Source organism: Canis aureus, chromosome 10, assembly GCF_053574225.1.
Source record: "Canis aureus isolate CA01 chromosome 10, VMU_Caureus_v.1.0, whole genome shotgun sequence".
Classification (NCBI taxonomy): domain Eukaryota; kingdom Metazoa; phylum Chordata; class Mammalia; order Carnivora; family Canidae; genus Canis; species Canis aureus.
Genome location: NC_135620.1, coordinates 23,288,390 through 23,314,122, shown reverse-complemented (window position 1 = coordinate 23,314,122; position 25,733 = coordinate 23,288,390). Strand labels below are relative to the sequence as shown.

Genomic DNA, 25,733 nt, shown 5'->3' with positions numbered 1-25,733 from the left:
ATAGGGATCCAGAAAGGTTTGGGAGCTCCAGGCTTGGGGATGAAGTCAGGGCAGTGAAACTGTCTCGTTGGAAGGGGGGCTAGGGGACCCTCTCGTCGCAGCTTGGCCGGGCTAAGCCAGCGTCACCTGGGACTGCCCTCGTATGCACAGGATTTTGTAAGATTCTCCAGCTGGTAGCGGGCAGAGCCAGCCAAGAGAGAGAAAAACTTTGCTTGTCGGCAGGTTGTCGGCTCTCAGCGAGGGGGAGTGTCCCTAGGCTCGGCGTCCAGGGCCACGGGCGCGGGTGAGGTGTCCGGGCCCGCCGGGCTCCACAGCTGTGGCCGCTGACCATCTCGAGAGCACCGGCGGGAAACTCGGCCCGGGCAGGAGCCCGAGGAGGGGACGGGAGGGGAGGGGAGGGGAGGGGCGGGGAGGGGAGCGGAAGGGGGCGGCCGCCCGCGGAGCCCTAGGAGAGCCAGCTGCGGAAGCGCGCCGCCTTCCCCCGCGGGGCCGGAGCTCGCCCTGGGGCGCCCGGAGTCCCCGCGCCCCGCGAGCGCGCCCGGCTGCTCCGCGCACCTGCCTCGGGCCCCGCGCGGGGGTGAGCGGCGGGCGGGCGGGCGGGCGGCGCGCACAGGTGGCGGCGATTGGGCAGGCGGGGCCGGCAGGGTGACGTCACGGGCTCGGGTCCCGGCGGCAGAAATAGGGCAGCCGCGGCGGCGGCGGTACGGCAGCGGCGGCTCGCGGAGCTGGAGCCGAGGCAGCCTCCGGCGCGCCCGGGACCCGCCGACAGCCGCGGAGACCGACCGAGGGACGCGCGGCCGGGTCGCCGCCACCGCCGCCGCCGCCGCCGCCGCCGCCACGGGCGCTCGCGTGGGCCGGCTACCTGGTCTCGCCGCGGCCCCGGCCACCTCAGGTACGCGGGCGCGGGGAGGGTGCCGAGCCGCCGCCGCCGCCGCCGCCAGCCGGTCCCGCCGCGCGCCGCTGGGGTCCCGGCGCCCGCGCCCCCCCGCGCCCCCCGCGTCCCCCCGCGCCCCCCGCGCCCCCCGCGCCCCCCGCGCCCCCCGCGCCGCCCCTCCCCGCAGGACCCGCGCGGGCGCTCGCCGGGAGAGCCAAGTTTGCCCGCCTGGCGGGCGGCGGGCTCGGGACCGCGGGACTCGGGCGCGCCCGGGCTCCCCGGCCCCGGCCAGGACTCGGGGGGCGGGCTGGGGCGCGGAGGGGTGGCCGGGGCCGCAGCCGGTGCCAGGGCGAGCCGGCCGGCGCGCGCAGCGGAACCGCTCCGGGACCCCGCAGGCGCCGCTCCCCGCTCGGGCCCCCGGGCGGCCTCGGCGAGCCGCGCGCCCTTGGCCGGGCTGGGGTGCGGAGCGGGCGTCCTCGCTGCCTCCCCGCGCCGGCTTTGCGGGCAAACTTGCGTGTCCCCGCCGCAGCCGGAAGGGCCCGCTGCGCCCCGCCTGGCCGTCGCTCCCCCGAGGTCCGCCGCGTCCGCCCGCGGGGGCTCGGCGGAGGCTGAGGAGGGGGCCCCGGGGCGCGCCCTGCCCCCGCGAAGCCCGCGGCCCGGGTCCTTCCGAGGGAGCGACCTGGGCTTCCCGCTGCGGAGCCGCTAGGGAGCAGTTTGGGGGACGCTCGGGCAGGGAGCTTGGTCCTAAGGCAGCGCGTGCAGCGGGGGACCTGCGCCCCCCTGCGCCCGCCTGCGCCCCCCTGCGCCCCCCTGCGCCAGCACAGGAGGCCTGCTTCAAGTTTGGGGGGCACCCGGGCGGCGCGGACCGAGCGCGGCACTCGGGCTCCGGCCGTCGGGAGTGGGCGGCCGAGCGCGGCGCGAGCCTTCGGGGCCCTCTGGAGCGGACGGAGCGGCGCCCCGGGGTGCTCGCCCGCCGCCTGCCACCTGAGGACTTGGGCTCCCGCCCCTCTGGCAAGGGCAGACGCCCGCCGCAGGCGGCGACTCCGGCAGGTGCAGAGCGCGCGGGGCCCCGCGGGGCCGGACCCCGCCGGGCTGCGCCTCGCACCGCGGGTCGGGCCGCTGGCGCGCTGCAGCCGCCCTGGCTCCGGAGGACTGTCGCCGACATTGAGGAATCGCGCTCGGGTCGCTCCCTCCTCCGCTCTCCTCTAGGTGTCGCTTCCCCCGAGTGAAAAACAGCGCCCGTCGCTTTGATCCGTTCCCTTCCTAAATGTGTTGCCTGCCTGTGCACCGGGAACTGTGCTGGATGGTCCCCGAGATGCAGACATTCGTCCACGTTCTCTGGGCCTCACATCAACGGAATTCCATTAGGAGGTGGCACCGTCACACTCTTAACCAAACGTGCACCGGGCATGGGCCTGTGTTGCGATCTGTCAGGCATCGGGAAGAAATTCAGACGTTTCTCGAAGGTCTGAAGTTATTTTTCCATCACCGGGCTTAGGGGAAAGTCAGACCCGACTTCTAACAGTGTCCTGTCAGTCCGGGAGTGGATGGGCTCCTGTGCTTGCTCCTGCTGGCTCCCAGGACAGGCTCTGATCTGGGTGGTGGGCAGGTGGAGGGCTCAACGGGGGTGGGGGTGGTGGGGTGGTGGTGGTATTTGGTCAGGGGAGTGAAGGATGGCGCTTTTAGATCAGCAGAGCCCCAGCAATCCTAAGGCAGTAGCTCAGAGCAAAGCCTTGAACCGATGCCCCACAGAGCCCATGCCTGCTTCCCTCCCTGGTTTTGTAAAACACTGCAGCGTTACTACACCACTTCTGTTCAGACACACTTAGCTGAATGTTAGTTTTCTTTCTATCCTAGGAAAACAGACACCCCCTCCCCCAAGACTTGAGACTGAGCCAAAGGGCAGGCGAGATGATAGCCTACCTTATGTATACTGGACTGTATTAAAGTTGTTCCAGTGGCTTTTCCTGTCTTAGACATTATTGACCACCTTAAATTTTCATTAATTTCAGGAAATCTATTTTTATTTCTGAGACAGGAACTTATTCCCATGGGCCTTGGGAGAATTTTTATCCCTTCTGCGCTGTCCTGGAAGTGGGTGCATGAGGGGTAGGTTGGATTTTTCTCCCTTGACCATCATCAGTAGCTCAGGATTCTCCTTTTCTTCTCAGAGTTGCAGGATTTTTTTTCTTTTTCAAGTGATCTTCATGTTGTGATCTTCTGTTTGACTTAATACTATAGTCCAGAAACAGGTCATTGACTAGTCAGAATTTCTTATATTTTTAATTCCTACTTTACCTTTCTTGGTATTTTTCTGAAAATTCAACCTTCTTGTGTTGCTTATGTGTGGTCTATTGTGTGCTTACTAACTTGATGAAATTAGGAAGTTATTTCAAGAGCACATATGTCCTTACATTTTCTTTCTCTTAATGCCTAACACAAGGCATGGAACTTCAAGTAAAATAGAACTCCTGTTGAGAGAACATGGTACTTTAGTATAGTCCAAATGTTGAAACTCTGAGGGTTTCTGGAACTCACAGGTGTGTGGGTTAAACTTCATGGTATATAGGAGTGTCGTAGATTGACACGTTGCACAAGACTAATTTAGGCATCCAATTTATCAAATGTTGGAAGAATTAACCAAGGATAAAGAGCAGATAATTAATGCGAAATGCAGTGTAACTTCATTATGACTTGCTGCAGGGTTAGCCTGATATATTTCCATGCCTGATTTCCCTGGGTTGGTATTTTAGGGGCTATCTTAGAAAGTTTGAAACCCTTGCTTTTTTTAAAAACACTTGGATGTCAAAACTAGGGTCCTGAGCATTTGAGAAGAAATTAATGTATAGTCTCATGGTGTTAGGTTAGGGTCAATATGGCTTTTTTTTTTTTTTTTTCCTTTTAACATTGGGTAGACATACCGGAGGCTACAGGAGTCTGGTGGTCTCCAGGTGGTTTCCATTTGTTGACTGACATCTGTGCAAAATGCTATGTACCTGAAGTTAATTGACTAATGCATACACTTAGTTGGAAAGGTTGGAAATTCAGGGCCACACACTTTACTGTTTGTTCTCTTTAAGGTTGGGGTGGTATTGCTTGGTTCTACCAAAGCATCTTCATAATTTCTGATCTTGGTGGTTACAAAGAGAAATGATTTCCATGTAGCTAATCTATAATGTCTACTTTGGTAATATTCCCAATGTTCTGGGAGAGTTGCTGCAAGAGTACTAATGAATAATGTCTCTGAAAGCTCTGAAGGTCTGAATTCCCATTCTTTCCAAACAAGGCTGGCTCTCAGAGGAGAAAAGAGAAGTTTGTATTAGAACCACTGCCAGTTTAGTGTCAGTGTTTCTCTCTGGCCTCTGACCCTGTTCAATAAAGACCACTTGCATGCTGGTGTGTCTTCTGTGGTGGGGCAGATTTGGAATGGACTTATTCATACCTATTTCTCCTTAACCATTTGCCTTCTTATGTCATATTTTTCAACTTTCTTGGAAAAGTGAGTCAGTTTCCCAAATGTTACATTATACAAGTTTGTATGGTACCTCTATAATTTTAAATGCAAGTAATTGTGTAGATATTGGCTTATAATTAAAAGCCCAGAAAATCCTGTGCTTTATACACAAAGCAGGTAGGTGATCTAGTAGGGCCTATCCAGCACTAAGAAAAGCAAAAGTAGTCTGATCTAAACAGAATGCAAACATTGTATATGTGTTCGTGACTATGTAAGAAGCAAAATTATTGCGTAGGGGTCAGATGCCTGGTTTCAGTCTAGATCTGGCTCCTGACTTGGATGACACATTGGGTGAATTCTCTGATCTTCCAGGCTTCTGGTGTCCTGTCTGTGCAGCAGCCACACTAGCACATGATTCCCTTGAGCATGGGGGAAAGTGAGGCTTGGGTAGAAAACCTCAGAGGAACCAGCTCTTAAATATCAAGTGATTGTGCTTTATGAGTTGTTTGAAAGAAAAGGCAGTCCCAGCTCTTTTATGAGAACAATCTCAGATAGATTTATAGCCAGTCTTAGGACTCTAACATGGATTGAATGAAGCTTATAAACCTAAATTGATCTCAAAAAGGAACTCAAGGTTGAAAAAGAGAGTTTGTGATATTATAGATGGTACCTGCCCATTTCTCTAATGAGGAAATTCTGGTATTTTCTTCTGTCTGAAGATCGATAGGGCTATTTGAAGGTGAGGAGTAATGAGTCAACAGATCTACTTCCCTCAAAGTGACTGTCTTCAACATGCTGGCACTCCCCTATCAGTTGACAGACATCCTTGCTCCCCAGCATTCTGTGCATTGCCTCGTGATTTCTTTCTTTTCAACTACATTTCTTCTTGTCCAATAAAGACAGCAGCTATGGGAGCTGAGGACCGTGTGCCAAGTGGCCCCATTCCGGGGAGGGATGCAGAGAGGATCAGCTTGGTTCTTTCCTCATTCTTTTCCTGTTCCTGTAGAGGAGTATAGCTCTTGGCAGCTGCCACAGACTCAGAATTTCCTATCTTGCTCTACCTAGGTTTTCCCTACCTTACTAAAAACAACCATTTTTTAAAAAGATTTTTTAAAAATTATTTATTCATGAGACCCAGAGGCAGAGACATAGAGGGAGAAGCAGGCTCCTCACAGGGAGCCTGATGGGAGACTCGTTCCCCAGACACAGGATCACACCCTGAGCCCAAGGCAGATGCTCAACCACTGAGCCATCCAGGCACCCCAAAACAACTTTTGATTGAAACAAAATATTGCTATGTATTGAGACGCACAGAGGGTGGATGTGAAGAGCATAGATTTCATGCCAAGTTCCACTATGTGGCTTGGAGTCCCAGCTCTGCCATTTATTTGCCACGTGGCTTTGGCAGGGTACTTACCCTCTCTGTGACCTGTCTGCTGTGTCTTCTGACAAGGGCATAATGAATGCCCTCCTCATAGAGTAGAAGTGAGGATTATGAATTAATACCTGTAAGGTGTTTAAAATAGTGCCTGACACGTAATAATTGCCATGTAAGTACTAACCAAATAGATGGCCTCTGTTTGGTTATTAGATAGATCATCAAAATTGATTTAGACGCAATATTAATTTTTTTATGAACCAAACCATCATAAAACTTGAGTTGTAAATTTTTAGGCTGTTGCTCCTGTAGATAAAATGAATTGTCAATCATAGTGAGTATAAAATGACATCAAACATGTGTCCACCTTGCAAATGAAGTCTGATTTGGTGGTGGCCAAGCTGAGCAAAATGTTACAAAGAAGCTGTCTGGAAATATTACAGTAATTAGACTGGCTATTGTGTTTCTTCATCTTTAAATCTTCAGGGGAACCTCATCACAAACCGGAGACAAGTCCAGGTGCTGTAGGGCTGAAGCCCAGATTTCTTGAAGCACAACTCAAAACAACTGGGTTAATAGCACAGGTCTAGGTGCACCCTCTAAAACAGTTTGAGTTTGCCACAATTGAAATGAATGGATTTTATTTTGATGCTGTCCATTAATAATAAAACATCAAACATAATTGGTCTTGGATTACTAGGCAAATTGAAAACTAAATAGTAGGTTTTGTGCCTTGAATATTTCATAACTCCAGAAATTGACATTTATATGTTAAGTAGAATACATTTTGGTTATTTTGTTGCTTTTGGTTTATTCAGGCTCAAAAACATGAAAAGGGAGAAAAGAAGACCTTTTGTACATATGCTTGCCCCATGAGTGCTGTTTGATAGTGGATAAGTAGGGAAGAATTACCAAAAATAAAGTAGGAAGTAGTGTCTTTCTAGTTCTGGTTTGAGTATTGGTATTGTTTTTAAAAGATTTATTTTAGAGAGAGAGAGCACATGTACATGAGTGGGAGGGACTGAGGGAGAAGGGAGAGTCTCTGGCAGACTCCAGGCTGAGTGCAGAGCCCAACAAGGGGCTCAATCTCATAACCTCGATGTCATGACCTGATCTGAAACCAGGAGTCGACTACTTAATCCACTGAGCCACCCAGGCACCCCTCAGGATTGGTATATATATTTTCCAAAAATCTAGTAACTGCTCTCTGTGGTTTCAGGCACATGGCTGCATTCAGAAAACATAATTTATGGAGAGTAGGGAGTTGCCTTATTTATTTTCAGAAGAACTGGTAGCAGTTGGGAAAGGCCTTTTTATTTTCTTTTAGTCCTGAATGTGATTTTTTTTTCCCCCTCCATACTCCTCAATTCCTATGAAGGACTTACACCCTGAAGCTAGAGCCCCGGATATGGAGTGTGAGCTTGAGGTCTGCTGGGGTTGCTCTGGTTCTGTCTCAGGTAGCCCTCTTCAGAGTGCAGAGCAGGTGCCAGTGGTGATGAGAGTTTGACCTTCACATTATATTTAATAATATAAAGTATAATAAATATAATAAAGTATAATAATAATAAAGTATAATAATAAATAATAATAATAAAGTATAATATAAATAATATAATATATATAATATATAATATAATATAATATAATATTTAATAATATAAAGAAGTCCGAGTCTTCTCGGACTTCTCCTGCCCCAGTCGCTCCAGCTTTGCCAACAGATGTCAAAGACGAAGAAACAGATAGAGGAATGGAAGCCTGTGGATCGTTTGTAAGACAAGAGACACATTTTCTTAAAAAGACAGTCGTAACTTATAACCTTGCCTTTTCATAGGCCAGTGTTAGATGCCATAATTTTTAGCCTGACTTCTCCTTCCTGTGGGCATTTCAGTCTCAAGTGAGGGACATAAAGCATATCTGGAAAGGCAGCCAAAGGAAACTTGGAGTTGATAGGAGTGAATTTGTTTGGTAGCCCTGGCATCAGCACTAGCAATTGTGGGATACCTCCAACCCTTCTTGTTCAAACAAGGCATCCTCCAGAGCTGTTGCCATGGGGCTGGATAGGAGTGGATTCCTCCTTCAGACTCTAATGTCCCTCAGTAGCTCATCATTGCTGACTGGGTCACCTGCTCGACCCCAGTTCAAGGCCAGATTGCATGGGGTGCTGGCCTCCTAAGGAGCTCTGTGTTTTCATCTCCCCAGCCATAATCATGATGCCGTGTGCACCACATGCAATTAAGCACTAAATTGTGTAGTGCTCACAGAAATCAATAACCCCTCCGGTTTCCTTGAGTACGAGTTGTAAATACTGCACAATGAGTTCTAGCTTCCTGGCTGCATTGCTTAGAGGGAGCTACTGAAATCAAGATTGGAATGTTTACAGTGGAAACCTTAAAAAAAAAAAAGAAAAAAAAAAGAAAAAGGTAGAGCTTATGGCACACACGTCCTAACCTCTGTCCTTGGCCCATTAACATCATGCCCAGCACATGATAGGGAGTTGATTATCTGTTGTAGCTGATCCTTCATTTTTTCATCCATGTAATTCTTTGATTACTTTAAATTGCCCATTTCTTGTCTTCTAGAACTTGTCATGTGATATCTTATCATGTGAGTCTGAGGAACCACCTTAAAGGTTATTGAAATTCCATTATCCATTGGGTGCTTGAATTCCTCTACACGAAGGAATAGTTTTGAAAGGAAACTAATGAGCCTTATCATGGAATTTTGAAGCTCACTGTCTTGTAAACTGAGGCACCACCCACAAACAGGGTACCATACATTTAACATAATTCCTCATCAGTGTTTATTGAACACTAATTGTGTGCCCAGCCCCAAATGTCTCTGAAGTGACTGAAGCATGGTTATGCGGTAACTGAACAGAAGTGACACAGCTTCTTCACCCTCATTTGTTCTTGTAAATATAGTGGTGGCTGGCATGTTGGGTGGGTTTTCACATAACAGCTAGCATTTGTAGAGCTGTTACTACGTGTCTGACACTTCTTCAACCCTCACAGCAAGCCTATGGAGTACATATCATCAACTCCATTTTAGAGGTGAATAAACTAAGGCTCGGAAGTACTTGAAACTTCTCTCTGGGGGAACAGAAGTATTGGTGGTAGGGTTTAAACTCTGGTCTATCTAATTCTGGAGTACAAGTCCCACCTACCCACCCTGTGATGTGCTTATATTTTGCAATTCTTAATTCTGAACATTTGTCATTTTCTCAACAGACTCAACAAAATGAAACCAGGACACTTATGGCTGCGTCTTGCACTGCTTGGGGCCTCCCTTCCAGCTGCGCTGGGATGGATGGACCCAGGACCCAGCAGAGGCCTGAACGTGGGTGTGGGTGATGCACAAGCAGAGGTATTGTCACATAACACCTGATATGACCCTTAAAACGTGCCGCTTTTCAGTGTCAACATATCTGATTTCTTCTCTACCTTTATATCAGTAAGATTGCAGTGTGAATTAAAAATGTGCCCCCTTTTTGGTAAGAGGCAGAAGGAAACAACATGTGTTGATCTGGACAGGAGATTTATATCATGCTGTAAATAATAGTCTAAAATCTCTGCAATGCTGAAAATGTATTCCAAAACCAAGCTTCAGTTGTATGGTTTGTCTTCCACAACGACCCTCAAGAGAATGGCCTTTTTGTATATTTAATAAAACTCTGAAAATGCAGACTCAATGGTGGAGCACACCCATGTGAATTAATGAAGTCTTTTAATTATAGAATGTGTTTTAAAAGAGCGAGAGAGACTCCTTTTCACGTATACAGATAAAAAGAACCAGGCTGAGGAAGAATTGGCAAGTAAGGGTCCTAAGGGAGACTGTCTTAATGAACAGATAAGAATGATTAATGGCATGTTAGGTATATATAAATGCTTCTAAAGTGCTTGAAAAACTTATTCTCGAACGCCTCCCTGGAGAGTCTCGATACACTGCTAATTGCTTAGTGAACTTGGTCTTAAGTACTGGGGAGGATTCATAAGCTGCACCCTAGCCCTGCTCAGGTGGTAGGCCGGAGGAATATGGGGCTTATGAGGGGAGCAGTTTTTCTGAAGAAAATGCTGTGTGTGTGTGTGTGTGTGTGCGCATGCATGCATGTGTGTGTGCCAAGCCCTAAGCAACAACTGCATCCTTCCATTAAAGCTCCCTGGGATTTCCTTGATGACGTGGGGCATGCACATTCCTATCTAAGAGCTCCTCAGATCCTTTCAGCTTGCATTGTCCTCCCTGATGCATGCCTGCCTCTTGTCTCTGTTCTCGCTTCCTGCCCTGTATATGAGAGAAGAAAAATTATCTCCAGAAGTCAACATTGCCAGAGAGTGAATAATGACACACAGTGTGGGAAGGTAGAATTAATGCATTATTTGATCAGAAGTCACGATTTTTTCCTCATTATTACTTAATCATGATGGAATCCCAGACCTACAAACCTTAATCTCAAGGGAGCTTCAGAAGTAGTCAGATGCACATGTTGGCTGAAGTTCGTGTGGCTTCTTTTGTGGTAAGCAGATGATTGAAGAGCATCACTCTCTTTCCCATCGCAGTCCATGCAACTTAATGCTCTTTTGAAAGAGCCTGGAGGCTGACTTGCTAGCCAGCACAGCATTTCCCATGTGGGATGGCTTAATCATTGTGCTCATATCCACACAGAGGGAAAAGGATCGCTTAAACCCTACAAATATATTGTTGAATATTTAATAGCAAAGCAAACAGGCAAACACACAGATAAGCTTATTTAGTCTTCTTACTATTGGGGCTCATTGGCCCACTGTTTTAAATTGCTTATTTCAATTAAATGAGTCAAACCAATTAAGATGGGATTTTAGCTGGAGGTAAAAGTGAAGGTAAGTTAATATCAACCGAGGGCATCTTTATCTTCGCTGCTAACATCCAAACACTCTGAAAAAACAGTTACAGCTCATTCTGAGGAAGTAAGGCTTCTTGATGGTTGGTTTTGGGGATGTGGTTTTTCTCCTCCCATTAGGACAGAGCCCAGGAGATGAGAATGTCTCCCAGTTCCAAGCCTTGTGCTGCTTTGGGAAAAGGAAGCGATGCCTCTACAGACTCCCAAATGCAGGAACGGCTGCCCTATCCATCCAGCGCTTGTGGCTGTGGCTTGCGTTTTTGCAAACTGTAATAATTTCTCTCGTGGAGTCTGCTTTTATCAATGTGGAAAGGAGATGATTATAGTATGAGTGGGCCTAGGGTCTCGGACAGCCTCAGCAAATGTTCCAGTAGAGGAGAACATGTATATGTACCTGATTTGTTTGCTCGTTTTGACCCCTCTTTATGCATGGCCTCTCTGTGCCCTTCCTTGCTACCGTCCTCATGTCTGGGATACTGTCCCTTCTCTCCACATGGCTGACTCCTCTCCTCCATGGCCTAGCTCTTGTTCTTACTGGTTCTCTGGAACCTTCTTTGAGCATACTTTGGTCACCTTTGCTGTCTAGTTCTGAACCAGTCCTTCTTGTTTTTAACAACTATATTTTTATTTGAGCATACAGATTAAGCCTATCTTTTTTTTTCATTTATTTTTATCGAAGTTCGATTTGCCAACATGTAGTATAACACCCAGTGCTCTTCCCATCAAGTGCCTTCCTCAGTGCTCATCCCCCAGTGACCCCAACCCCCTGCCCACCTCCTGTTCTGCAACCCTTTGTTCATTTCCCAGAGTTAGGAGTTTCTCATGGTTTGTCTCTCTCTCTGATTGGATGAAGCCCGTCTTATTTACATTTCTCTTCCTTACAATGTCTAATAATTTTCAGAGCAAAGTAGAGACTCATTGTTTTTCTGAGCAGTGGGTACTCAACACTTAGTACTAGTTGTGAAGTCCTCCTAGTGCTTTCAAAATTGAGACCAGACAGTCATTTCAATGAATGACAGCCCTCCCTGTGCAGCCCTTCCTGTCCAGTAAGGACATGAATGGTGCCCCCAGCTGACCTGTGAGCAGCCTGCAGGCAGGCCAGGCTTGAGGCTCACTGACGTCCAGGGTAGTCCTTATATGTTAAAGGATCTGGGCAGTTTCTTCTTTGAATTGTAGCTGTTCATATATCCATAACTGATGGTCCAAACTATACCACACTCCTCTAGCCATTTCCTCAGTCTTACTTTCTGGAAGAATCATAATCAACCGAGTTTGTCGAGACTTCGTAAATAAATTAAAAATATATGTATTTTCAGGACCTAGATGGTGAACTGTTTCTGTGTTTTCTTCCAGCTACTTTACACAACATTCATTGATGAGATTTTTAAAGTACTTGGAAAGCATTAATAAGATTTGACTTCCCTTTAAAGTTATTACACCAATTACTCGAGTTGTCCTAAGGGTAAATAAGGATTAAATGACCAGTGCATGTGTGTGTTCACGCATTTTTAAAGCAATGATGGCAAATGTAAATTTTGTTAAATTATTGTTTTATGTACAAAGACTGCACTTGAAATAGCTTCAAGGAGTTTATCATTTTACAAATGTGATGAAAAAGAAACGTAGCTGGGTGGAGTGCCTCTCTAATAAGACCTGAGTGGCAGAATGTGGCCTAGAATACTAATGAAATTCTGAATTCTGAGAGCTGCAGCTCACTGAAATTCTAAAATAATTAAAATTGCCCCTTTTCCCCTGTACTCTGGCCAAGACCAATTTGGTACTAAAATCAGTAGTGGTAGAATTTTATATTTGGGGAGATCAGGAAAGTGAGAGGGGGGCAGCCTCAAGGATCCACCCCCTCCCAAGGGGTGGACATTTGTGGGAGGGTCCCCCCCCACCTTTGGGCCCTGGATGCTGTCTGTGTTCCCACCATTTGCGGGGCTCTGGGGTTGGCTGGTGGCCATTACACCACCATATGCACCCCTTATGTGTTCTGTTGTAACTTCTTTACATTGCTCTGACCCACAGTTTCTAGTCCTGCACTAAATAACCATAAATATGGAGGCTCCTTTTAAAATTGTTAGCTTCATATGCCTCAGTGCTTACAGACCAGGGAAAGGCTTTGAGGTCAGATACCCTATGTTTTCGATGCACTCTCACAGGCAAGCCTTCGAGGGATACATGTATCTAGGGTATCAATAATCAGGGTGGTTGCCCACCTCCCTAATCCCAGAAGTAGGCCTAAGAAAGCACAGAATGGCCCTTGGTCCTTCCTGCAAGTGTTGGTCCTGATGCTGCTGACTGCACTCAGGGGCGCTCCTGTCTCTGGCTGAGGATGGGCTCTAATGCAGAGAGCCGGAGTGCCCTGGCTCCCTTCTGCATTGGTCGGGTGTTGAGGAAGATGGGGGCTGCGGAGACTGGGCACTAATTTTTTAAAAAATACTTCTTTGCTTTAATCAGTGTCCTTGTTCTTACATTGAATTTAAGTGTTGACTGAATTTAAGACTGCACTCTTTCTAGTCTCTCTCCTCCCCAACCCCAACCCATGCCCCACTCTTCTGATGGCTGACTGGGAAAGAGTAGCTGATCTGGTGGGCTTTGAGGCCTCTACCATTCACTTCTCCTTACTCTCGCCTCTGAGTCTGTGGGTGTGGGGAAACCACCTTCCTTCTCCCTGTGAACAGATGGGGCCTAGGCTGGCATTTTTTGAACCTCATCTGCAGACCAGTATGCATCTCTTATGGATGTTTCCTTTTTTTCTTTTTTTAAAAGATTTTATTTATTTATTCATGAGACACACACACACACACACACACACACACACACACACACAGGCAGAGACACAGGCAGAGGGAGAAGCAGGCTCCACGCAGGGAGCCTGATGTGGGACTTGATCCCGGGTCTCCAGGATCATGCCCTGGGCTGAAGGCAGGTGCTTAGCCACTGAGCCACCCAGGGATTCCCACTTATGGATGTTTTCTATGGAGCTCCCATTCCTAGACACTCAGGTTCTGGAATATTCAGGCATGACTCTCTAGTGATAATTCTCTGTCAGAGGATGTGGATTTTTAGTTTCTCAGCTTAGGTTGGGAGAACACAACCTCCCATCTGGAGGTACGTGAGTAAATCCATAACATTTTAGGTGAAAGATGGTGGCAAGTACTCCATGTTCCGGGAGGAGTTGGACGAGCCATTTCCCACCTTCAGAGTTAGTGTGGGCTCTGCCCTGTACCAGCCTCTCTTGAACTTCAGTGGGCTTGCAAAGAGTCAGGAGGTCCTGTTAAAATGCTGATGCATAGATCTAGGGTGGGGTCCTGAGATTCTGCATTTCTCATCAGCTCCAGGTCATGCTGACCCTCCTGGTCTCAGGGGACACTGGGCAGAAAAGCCCTAGAAGAATACCACTGGCCACCTCCCAGCCTGCACACATCCAAGAAGGAGATTGCATTTGGTGATGAACCCCAGCCCCCTTTTTTTTTTTTTTTTTTTTTTTAGCTTTTGTCTGTATGATGAGGCTGACTGTCAGCAGCAAAAGAAGAGGCATGTACAGGCTGCAGACCTGCTGGGAAATAGCTGCACACTAGATGGGGCAGGCATGTGGGCAAGGGGAGGGGAGCGGCAAAGTGAAGTAGCCTGGGTTTGAGAGTCTTTTTCACCTATTCTGAAGTGAACAAGTGCACAGGTAAACTTCCCTCTGTGTGCAGGGCTCCTCACTGGCTTGTGTGCCAGTGATTTAAATCCTGAGGGTCAGCCCACACTCCCATACTCCCACCCCGTACTGTCCCCCATGCTGGTGTCCTGCCCAGTTCCTGTCCCCAGGGCCCAGCTAGGCTTTTCTGGGGATGCACTTGCCAAGTTGGTGTGGTGTTAGAGGGTTTTTATTTTTATTCTCGGACAGGAGAAGTCAGTGTCTTTGTCTTTGTGCTGCTCGAGGCAAGCCTCCTACCCTGTACTAAGTTGGTACACTGCATGCCCCTTTCATATTTTGACATCATAGTTAATAGAGTTTTAATTGGCTCTGAAAAGTTCTATGACCCAGGAAAATGAACATTTATGAGTTCACAGAACACCATTATTCTTCTTCCTCTTAATTTAGCATTTACTCATCTACTTTTTTTTATGCCTCTGCTGCTAAATAATCTATACTTCTGTAGGAAACTTTCCGCCCTTGTAATCAGGACATCAGGCCATGCATTGTAAATGGGGCTCTGATTTCCATTTTTCGGGGAGTTGGCAGCATCAAACCTGCCAGGCCCCAATCATCTGCTTGATTTATTCTCTATGACTCGTGGGTTATCTCTCTTGTTTACCATTTCGAGAGAAGTAACTGCCATGATGTTGTCAGACAGACTCTAAGTTGCCCCATGTGAATGGAATCTACTCTTTGGTCCCGCCAAGCCAGGGCCATTGTCCTTCTGCTTCTACCACTGTGGTTTTTGCTACGAGTCCCCTGGGCTTTGTCTTGTCTGTAGCCGCTGGAGAGATGGAGGGCACTGGTCCCAGCAATGGAGGGGATAGGATGACGTGGGCCCTGTACTCTAAGCAAGTAGCACCTGAGAAGACTGCAGTGAGACCCAGGTCTGCTGGTGTTGGGAGGAGAGGAAGCATGCCTCTCTGGCCAGGAAGCCATCTGTCCATACTGCCTTTCTCTCTCCCTTGACGGGTGGCGACGTGTATTTGCTTTTTTGGCCTTAGGTCTTCCCTTGAGTCAGGAGACCTGGACCTATTTAATACTTGGTCTAGGTGGAGCCCCTGGCTGACCCTGGAGACTGGCAGCCTCATGCTGTGCTGGAGTGTTGCAAGGAGTATCATAAAATTCAGAAAATAAAATTAACTTCACTTTAGTTTAATTTTACAGTCTGCTTCCCTGACAACACTTCTGGGCTTAGTAGGGAGTTGTGATGCAGAATCCAGCTGTGAATGGACCCCTGCAGAGTGGAGAGGGGAATAGAATTCTGGTGGGGGCATGGAGGAGAGGGGCAGCTAGTGGTTTATTTGGGCCTTCATCCTTTTCTCCCAAGGATGGCATCATACTGTCATGTTTTGGAGGAAGCAGCCCCCAAGGGGAAGATCTGTGTTACAGTGAGGTCAGGCAGTGGGGATGGAAGGGGAAGGTAGAGGCAGAGGGCTCTGAAGTACGTTTGTTGGGTCACTAAGTGAGTAGAAGTGCACAGCTCTGGCACTCAAGCTGGGGATGACATCTGCTTTCTCCCAAATGCTAGTGATCCACTTGTTTTATGGGATGGCCACCTCTCTGCAGTCCAAAGTAAAGCCTATTAGTCCTCTTATCCACTTCCAAGACTTGAAAGATGACCCACTGGGGAGAACCAAGCAGAGTTCTGTAAGCACTGTGGACACCTTCTAACTCAGAAGTGCGGTCTGCCCAAGGCTGCTAATTTCTGGGTGAGAGCACACAGAAACTTGTTTTGGCTCTGCGTTCCAGGTCCAGCCTGGCACAGATTAGCTCTGTGGATTTGCATTCCTTGTCCTCTCCAGCCTCAGTTTGCTCATGTGGAAAGTGAGAGGGTAGCCAGGATGCCAGCTCAGATCCCTTTCGGGTTGTCCACACATCTTAATTCTAGGACTACTGACTGGGCCCTTTTAGTCCATATGATGAACATTTTAAGTGTTACTTATTTATTCTTGTACAGCTATATAGCACGTGTTAAATCTGAAGATTTGACCCATCCCTGTGGTGTCAAAAGTCACCTTGTGTGTTCCCTCCTGCGAAGGGATAGATAGCAGTAAAGAATTCTCAGTCACTTGACCAGAGGGTGTCCACTTGGGGTCTTTTTAGACACCACAGCTCTCCCATCCCTCTGTACACATCTGACTTCAAAGAAAGCTTTGCTGCAGTGTATACTGATGGCAAAGACTCTGGTGCTCTGCAGGTGTCACCAAGAGGAGGAGACAGTCCTGGAATACTGAGCTGGAGGGGAGCTTGGATGGACTCTCTTCTTCATTGTGTGAATATCTGCTGAATTCTGGGAATTGCACCTAGAGAAGTGGCCCCAAGACTTCCTGATCTCACAGAACAGAAAAATGAAATTCTATTTTTAAAGCTAAAGCTACTACCTAGAATTCCCTTTACCTCCTTATTTATGCTTTTATTTATACTTTTTTATTGATAAAAGGAATGAAAGGCCATACTCACAGAAGCAAGAACAATGAATCCCATAGGAGCCTTCCACTGGCACCTTCTGCATTTGCCTGTGTAGGTGTGTTGTGTCTGAAGACCTGTCACAGTGCAGTTGCGGATCACGTAAAGGTTTATCTAAAGATTATTGCAAATTGAGGTCCATAGAAGCATATGCTTGTGTGGCCTGGAACTTCCTGGTGAGCTGGAGCCCAAGCCACGCCGAGATACTAGGTTCCCAGATGGAGGTCCAGTGTTGCTCTCTGTGGTATCTGTGTGAATTTCATGGCTGGAAAGACATAGCTCCAAGATATGGAAGATGAGTACTCAACCCAGAAAGAGGCCCTTGTGCCCTGTGCATGGAGTGGGGGAGAGGGCCCACCTGCATCTAGGTGTTCAGTATCACATCCAGGTACTACTCTATGTTCAAGTGACAGGTGTGTCTGAGTCGTAAAGGAAAAGTAGGGTACAGGGTCTCTTGTTCCTGGTTTTTAAAGTTCCTTTGCCATCTCTTTAATGGACTTGGCTCGTGAAAAATGGCACAGCACTGTTATTTGGTTGATGGTATCTTCCTTCTAATAAAAGGCAGTATTATTTTATTCATACTAGAGATGGATTAGAGAATGGAGGATGAGTGGCCTGTGGGATTCAGATATTCCCTGAATCAAAGGATGTGTTTCACCTCAACTACACATAGAGGAGGGATGAGGATAAGCTGGTACAGATGGGAGGCTGGTGTTGGCCAAAAGGGAATCACCTTAGAGACCAATGGCTTCCCTCCATCTGTAAGAAGTTTGTTTTTTTTTTAAGATTTTATTATTTATTCATGAGTAACACACAGAGAGAGGCAGAGACATAGGCAGAGGGAAAAGCAGGCTCCCTGTGGGGAACCTGATGCAAGACTCGATCCCAGGACCCTGGGATCACAACCTGAGTTGAAGGCAGACACTCAACTGCTGAGCCACACAGGTGCCCTGTAAGAAAATCTAAGAAGGTATCTGTGTAATTGCTTGATGGTTCATCTGGAGACTGAGTCCTTGATTTTCCCCTCTCCTGACTGTTTTAAGAGGGTGTTGAGTTCAAGGTGAAATCTTTCTGGAGGTATTAGCTAAAAACAAACAAACAAAACCTGTAAAGTTTGAGTTTTTAGTTATTCTGGATCTGCACTCAGTGAGTGTGTGTTTTCAGAGTTGAGAAGGGAAGCAGATCCCCCTGTTTCTCACAGAAGTCCTTTCCAGAGAACACCACTGATCACCAGTGAGCCACTCATGGAGTACGTAGTGGCTTAAGAAACCACTTATCCTGGCCACCTACTCATCCATGAGGGTATTGGCAGCCTGGCCCAGCAACAGAAGTGAGAGCTGCCAACCTGACAAGGGCCTGAGCTTTTGAAGCACAGCTTGCTTTTCTGATAATACCTCTCTCCTTGCTCAGGCTGAGTCCTGCTCTGCAATCTTGGTGGCTTGGCTGGCAGTGGGGCAGTTCCTGCTGCAGGTAGCCCTCTGTGGTCTCAGGAAAAATGGCTGCTGTCCTCCCTGCCTTGTTCTGTTCCACCAAACTCTGTATGTTCAACCTTTCCCCTTTCTCCTCCAGGATAGTTATTGTTTTAAAACCCAATAGTTGGTTTTTCCTGGTGAGGCCGAATCACTTGCTTGAATTGCTGCCTGTGTGCTCTGCTCCTAAAGTATCTCTAGTCCTAACTTTGCCTCAGGGGCCCCTCAAGTCAGAGGGCCCAGTGGTTCCAATCTGCTTTTTCTCAGCTAGGTAGCTGAGGAAAGTCACTTACTCTCTCTGACCTTCAGGTTAGCAGTAAGTAAAATGCAGGTGATAATAGAGCTGGTTTCAGAGTTGCCATGACTAAGGTGGTACATGTACTACCTGGCACAGAACTTGGCAGTCACAGCTGTGGTTTTGTGTCCCACTAAGTATCCATCAGGAAGACTGTACACCTCTTCCTCGCCATGGCCTGGCATGTTGGTCTTAGCCGCAGTAACTGCCACTCAGTGTTCAGACCCTCGCGGGTCCTCTTTCTGGTGGAATGGCAGGTCCCCTTGGGTCTGGACCCCCTAGAATCCCTGAGGGGGAATCCCACGGCAGCCTGGGACTCAGTAGCATGTTCAGATATTTTAAGGGACTTAAATGAGTTACTGGTATCTTAATCAGTTTGGCATCATGTAGGGATTTGGACCAGGTGACTTGACTTTCTAGGACTCCTTACAGAAGCAGCCCCAGGAAAGACCTGATTGTCTTCAGTTTCCACTTAGATTAGAATCTTGTCACAATTTCCAACATCCTCATTGAATTAGCAGAGGCTTAAGAGAGTTCTATGGGCTCTGAGTGTGGGAGGGCATGAAATGCCTGACTCATGGCTGTCCCCTCCCTACAGTGGTTGTTGACGCCTGCCTGGCTGTCCCTTCTGCCAAGAAGCCAGCATCAATGTGGCAGGCACATCAGAGAGATGTGCCCCAAATGGAACCCAGAGAGTGAAATATGAACTCCAACAAATGCAGGATATTCTGTTTGTGCTTAGAATTTTGAGGGTCAGCAGAAATAGCCCGGGGCTCCAGGGAGGGTAGCTGCCAAATGTCCCTACAAAGACAGGAAAGGATTGAGGGCAGTGGGAACAAAATTCTCTTCGGAGATGTCATGAAATAGGTGTAAAATTCTAGATGGCTTTTCTTGACACTAGTCTTAGGACAGTTGAAATAAAAACTTGTTGAAGCTGTTTTCTCATTCATATCTTGCTCTCTAAATAAAGAAAACAGCTCTTTCCTATTTATTTCTAGCCTTGCATTTAAAACATGCTTAGATACTTCCTCTTTAGTAAAGACCTCAGGTCTCCATGGTTCTGCTGATGCCACATTTTGTGTGTCCAGTGCAGTGAAATAGGCTTTGATGTGAGCACACTGGGAGATGTCAAATGGGAGAGGCCTGCCAGGCAGATGTTCTAATTGGAGTGCTTCTAGAATATGCCCCACTGTTCCTCCTCCTCCATTCCCTTCTGTTTGGTTGTTACATATGCTGTTGTTTTCCCTCCAGCATTTGGCTGTGAAGACGGGATTCTCTGCCTCATGCTTGGGTGTTCACCCTCTGGCAGTATAGTTTAGGAATATGTCTTTGTGCCCCATAACAGAACTTCCCACCTGACCTTCTCAGGATGCTGTGTGGCTACCCATTATGGGTCTCTGTGTCCTGGGCCATCTGGGTCACCCAGGGCATTTGGTGGTCTTAAATCTAGGAATCAGATATCCACTGAGCAGCCAGCTATGGTCAGGTGTTTGAGGAGAAATGGGATCTGTGTCTGTTGGGACTATCCAGGTGTGGGGTGGGCCTGGAATTGGGAGGGGGATGGAGCAGTTGACTATTGCTGAACAGAATCTGTGTCAGCAGGAATTAAATACTTCTGTCACTTGTTGATCTTATATTACCTGTGTATAGTGATTAAGTTAATTTTTCAACTATAGCCTAAAGAAAAATAGGTAGATTAAGTAATAAAGGGGAACATAGCTCCTGCCTTCCCTGATCCCATTCCTTCATCCCTGAATCCAGCCAGAGCAGGATGCTTGTTCTTGTCCACACACCCTTCACTTGAGGGGATGTGACTGATGGCAGGTCAAGTGTCACAGGTTGGTCCTGGCCCATGACTTGATGCTCCTGAGCCCTCAGAGGGTGGGCTGGAGGGTCAGAGTGTCCTCCCTGTAGATTGGACATAGCATTGACTGCAGTAGCCCCATGGTGTCCAGGCTCAGAATTTCAACCAGAGCACCCCCAGCCCTACAAGCATCCAGAACGTGTTCACCAGAACAGGGCTCCTCTGTACCCTTTCATTCCTAAGGTGGTCCTGCCTGATGTGACCGTGTCCTTCTTGTTGGCTCAGGGCTTCCTGGATCCCACCTGGAAGATGAGGTGGCGTCATTGAGCTCCTGGCGCTGCAGGGTGTGGCATTACCACCCAGAGCCTGAACAGTTACACTGGAAGACTTCACTCTTGCATTAGAGCCCCACGTTGATCTGTCCATCCTTGTTGCACCAATTGGTTTGGTAATTTTTGGTAATGGCAACACTTCTGTGGCCATGCTGACTAGCACAAAATTATCTGTGACTCATTTTACATTCTAGATGAATATGTATAATAAAATTTAAACTTAATCTCATTCAAAGTGACTGTTCTTATGTTACAAGAAAAGATGGTCATGAGCTACATTCTACAGGAAATTCCTATATGTGTGGGCCGATGTCTCACTGTGGGCTTATGAGAAAGGGGAAAGAATAATCAGAGAGAGTACTTGAAGAACTCACCTGTATACTCACAGTATGCTGAGCAATGAATACAGAACAAATCATGTTCAGTTAGCAGTGTGGGCCAAACTGTGGGTGACATGAGAGTTTAAAGTGGAGAGGCACTGGGAGGAGATGGGGTTGGGAAGGACCTCATGGAGCCAGAGAGCTTTGGAGAGGACTGTGGAGATGTGTGTGGGTAGAGTACTTAAGTATGTTAGGAGGAGGAATCCTTGAGTATAGATGGGGATTAGAATAAGACCCTATCTGGGTGGAAAGGGAGAGAGAAGAGATGCGAGGGTGGATATCCAGGCATCTTCTCCGAGTGATTGATTAGGGACTCTTGGATGGCCAGGAGCAGAATCACCTTCCAAAGTGCGTATATCTAAGTAAGGGTTATCCTGGGGCCCCAGAAAAGTCCTGAAGCCTGCTGCAGGCTGCCTGTCATCTTGCTACTGCCAGCCACAGCTTCTCCCACTTCTGTTTTTCTCTTCCTTACCTGTTTTCTCTGGGGGCTGGCCTTCCCATGGATCTACAGATCCCTTCCTACAGCCCTCACCCTGGAACCTTAGCCCTATAGTCCTGGCCCTGCTACCACTCAAACCTACAGCTTCAGCGCCCTGGACCACTTAGCCCAGGTCTAGTCTCTGAGAACCTAATTGGCTCCACTTGGCGAAGCCAGGGGACAAGTCCCTACCTGTAGGGTGACATTTGGAGGTTCTGAACAAGGGTGCGGGCACTGGCCTGGGAGGCTCTAGTAAAGGAGGGAGAAGGCAGGTTAAAGTGGGGAGAGAGGTGGTGAGGCTGAGGAGCCTGCCTCCATCCTCTCAGCACTCTGAGCAACAGGAGCTGAGATTTTTAGAAGTGTAGGCAATTTATGAGGTTGAGCTTTCCAATCTTGATAGCTGGAAGGGAGGTAAGAGGACCACATGGTCTTAATTCTTTGTTCTTGTGCTTTCTTCCCCATATTTTCTTCTGACTCATTGGTGCCCTCCCTCCCCACCCACCACCACACCAACCTGGCCTGTGTGCACGAGGCAGCTCTGAAGCTCAGCCTACGCACCCCTGGTTTATCCCAGCAGACATGCTATCAAGAATGCTTGACCTCCTCCAAGGGTTGACTCACATCTCACCAGGCACCACCTGACCCTCCTCTCCCTCCTGGGGCCTGTGCTCCTAACACCCAGGGTCTGTATCCACACCCTGTCACCAAGTTGACTGAATGAGAGTAGGCTTTGTGGCTCGGATGTGGCCCTGTGACTCCAGAGTCACATCACTTGTGGCTACAGGGAACTGCTTAGTACAGTTGCTTTGAGGTTTATTTGGAATTGTTTTTGGGAAGAAAGGGCTCTATGCGGGGAGAGTCCTGGCTTTTCCAGATGTCTCTTCTAAGAGAATCTGCTGCCCTATGGAATCTAGTAAACAACATCACAATTGAGCTGTTGTAGAATAATTAGGCCAGTCATCATGGAAGACAAGATCTGATAAATGATCTCCCAGTTGTGGGGCTAGGCTTTGCTCCCAGCCAGGTGCAAAGTTTGTTGCATTAGGAACCTTTTTTTTTTTTTTTTCTTTTCCCCCAATGATGTCTGTTTCTGCGTAACCAAGAATTATGGAGTGTTAGGGAACCAGAGATAAGTCACGGATGGGGATGACAGGGAAAGGTGGCCTCTGGGAGTCTGAATGACCCTTCTCAACCCCTTCTTACAGGAATAAGGAGATTCTTGGTAGGAATTCTGACTCCTGATACACAATTCTCTGAATTCCATAGCTTTTAATGATGATAACATTAATAAATGGCTACCATTTTGTCAAAGCTTTAAGTGGATTACTTCATTGACTTCTTAAAGAGATTCTGTGAGGTACTATTAACTTGCTTTAAAGATCTGGAAACTGAAGCTTCAGGATGGTAGGTGAGCTATTTGAAGTCTCTCCAATATTACATGGTGGAGCTGGGACTTGAACCTGGCATTCTGACTGTCCCACTTACACTCTTAACCACAGCTCTGGGCTGTTACCACCCCCCCTTTACACATATTTTTGAGGCTAAGAAAAGGACTTTTGATGACACTGAGCTTTGAAAGCCGAAGCAGGCCCTATCACATCAGATAATGCATCCCCACCTCCCAGAGGACAGCAGAGCTTGAGGTAGCCTCCGGGGACTGGGCTGTGGGCAGTTTCTTGATGTACCCTGTGGGGAGTAGCAGAGCATGTCCTGCCTCTCTGCTCACCCCTGTCTCCCCAACACGTACACCTTTTTCTTACCTACTCCTACTGTGGGAAAGGGCCTACAGGAAAGCCGTTGACGCTTGCAGAATGACCATATCTTTGACTATTACCTTCCAGTTCTACAAGGGGGTCTGGTGGGACTTTTTAGCCATTGCCCTTTGTAGCCATATGTGCACACATAGTGTGTATCCCTGGGGATCTGCCCTCATGTGTGACAGGGCCTGACCCGGCCCATTACTGTGCTCATGCATATGGGGCAGTGGGTGTCTGGGCTCTGGGTGGAGACATAAGCGTGGTGATGTGTGGTGGTCTCTGTTTCTGCTTCTGAGAATTGGCCTTGGGAAGTTGCTAAGGGTTGATGAAAGCAGTCTCCCTTCCGAAAGCTGGGCTCTGGAACCTAAGCGAGGAGGCAAGATTCCCCGCTGTGGTGACCAAAGTGGTGACTGTTAGATAAAGGTTGCCCAGTGGGAAAATGTTGGTGTTGCCCAGTCTTCCACCAATGCTGGGAGAGAGCAACAGGGATCAGCACTGGGTTCAGCCAGAGGCAAGCCCCATACCTGCTGTGGAGGGGCTGTCATGGAAGGAGGGCCTGTCATTCTCAGAGGTGGGAGTGGTAGGGTAGCCCCAGGCACCTAAGGCATGAAGCTTGGTCACGCTGTGGTAGTGGGTGATGATTCTTCACAGGTATGCCTACCTCATCTAGATGGGCATATATACCCCAGGAGGTTACAGCCCCTGCCCCTTGGGCTGGCCATAGCTGACAACTGGTCAGGGCTACCTGTGAATGACGAGGGAGGGTCAGCTCTGTAGGCAATGCATGTTATATGAAGGATGTTAAGGGGAAGGAATCCTGGGATTTAATTGTGTTGGAGCCACTGGGTAGCCAGGAGGCTGAGAGAAAGACAGGCAGGACAGCCTGGGGGGCGGGGTGTAAGAAGAGGTGTGAGGTGGCTGGTGATGGGAGCTGATGATTTACAGTTGACACTACCAACCACTGTAGCCTTTCTACCATCCTGTCCATTGTCCTCATTGCCAACCTGCCTCGGCGAACTCCCAGCCCCTCCCCAACTCCAGACGCTCTAAGACATTGCCGAGCATTCTGGGCACCATATTCAGTGCCAGGGCACAGTGATACCTGACGTTCCCAAGATGCTGTCTGTGGGTGGACCCTGAGAGCTACAGCAGCCACCTGATCTGAGTGCTCTTGGCTCCCCTCCTCTCTCACTTCTTACCACCATCTCCTAGCCACTGTGCTGAGTCTCCTCTTGAAGCAAAAGAAACTGAAGCTATCAGGTATAGCACCTGATAGCCCTATACCCCTTGTGCAAAACCAGCTTATGCGCTCTAGACCAGACAAGCCATTCTCCCCCTCTTTGGCGAGGCCTCTCCATTATGGGTGCTGAGCTGCCCTCCCCCTGCCCCATACCCAGATGCTGCTGAGACCTGTATGGTGAGGTGGCATCACTCCCTGTGGAGACAGAATGCAACCTGCCTGAGCCATCTCTCTGGCTTTTGGAAATCTTGCTGAGAAAGGGAAACTGGCACCACTGTGTCCAGCTCGTGTGCAAGTGTCACCATCTCCCCGGGGGAGAGCTCTGTGAGCACCTGGGTAAGCTATGCTGGTCCATCAGAGTATCACCTGCTGAGTGTCACCATAAGTAGCAGTGACATGGGAAGTGTGAGCCTAACGTGGGGGAGAGAGTTTGTAAGGGATTTAGTTTGCCCAGTAGTTCCCATACATGTCCTCATATTGGAATCATCTGTATAGTTTCCAAAAAATCCTGATGGCTGGGTCCCAGCCCCAGAGACTGTCAATTTAATTGGTCTGGGATATAGCCTGAGTTCTGGATTGTGTACTTATCCCTATTTGGGAGCCCCTGGGCTTGCCTGTGGAAGAAACGCAGACAGAACAACTACTTCTCCCCTCACTGTCCTTCCGGGCATCTGTTCTTCAGGTAGAGAGAGGATTCAGGCTTGTGGAGACAGATCTTTCACGTGCCTTTGCCCTAAGCCTGAGCCTCTTCTGGGAGGTGTAAGTGTCACAGGCTGGCCTGGCTCCTGACCTGGTAGATATAGGTCAGGCATTTCTCCAGCCGAGGATTGATGTTCAGTGTCATTGGATCACCCCTGTTCTGTTCTCACCAGTGTCTCGTGGGAACTGCCCTGAATCTCATCTTACAGCTGAGCAAACTAAAGCTCATGGAGCTGCCCAACTAAGGAGCAGGGGAAGGATGTGGGAAAAACGCTGTTGTTTCTACCTGGAACTCTCAGACAGGGTAGTTACAGGCGAACAGCAATCCAGCTATGCTGACCATGGGCACCTTTCTTTCTTTCTTTTTGACTCTGTTATAAAAGAAAATTGAAAAAGAGCCTTATTGTGCCTTAAAGGCTTTTTAATTATATATAACTCACTTAATTTAAACTACTCTAAGTTCCATTTTTAATACAAGTTTTATAGTGGTACAATGAAAGTGCCTTCTAATCAAAGTGTGTTTGGAGATTTATCTCCCTG

General features: G+C 48.3%; 1 protein-coding gene across 5 annotated transcripts in view; it reads left to right on the top strand.

The window, feature by feature from the left end:
• Positions 1–442: 442 nt before the first annotated feature.
• Positions 443–25,733, top strand: part of FSTL4 (follistatin like 4) — a 398,609-nt gene continuing 373,318 nt past the window's right edge. Inside the window, exons 1-3 of one of the 5 annotated variants that reach the window (XM_077911664.1) lie at positions 2,097–2,340; positions 2,913–2,983; positions 8,934–9,069. In XM_077911664.1, coding sequence (XP_077767790.1) covers positions 2,284–2,340; positions 2,913–2,983; positions 8,934–9,069 — 264 coding nt within the window. In that variant the 5' untranslated portion in view covers positions 2,097–2,283. Of the gene's footprint in view, positions 578–753; positions 893–2,096; positions 2,341–2,912; positions 2,984–8,933; positions 9,070–25,733 lie in introns of those variants that run through there. The other 4 variants (XM_077911668.1, XM_077911665.1, XM_077911667.1 and 1 more) reach the window with 4 other exon arrangements.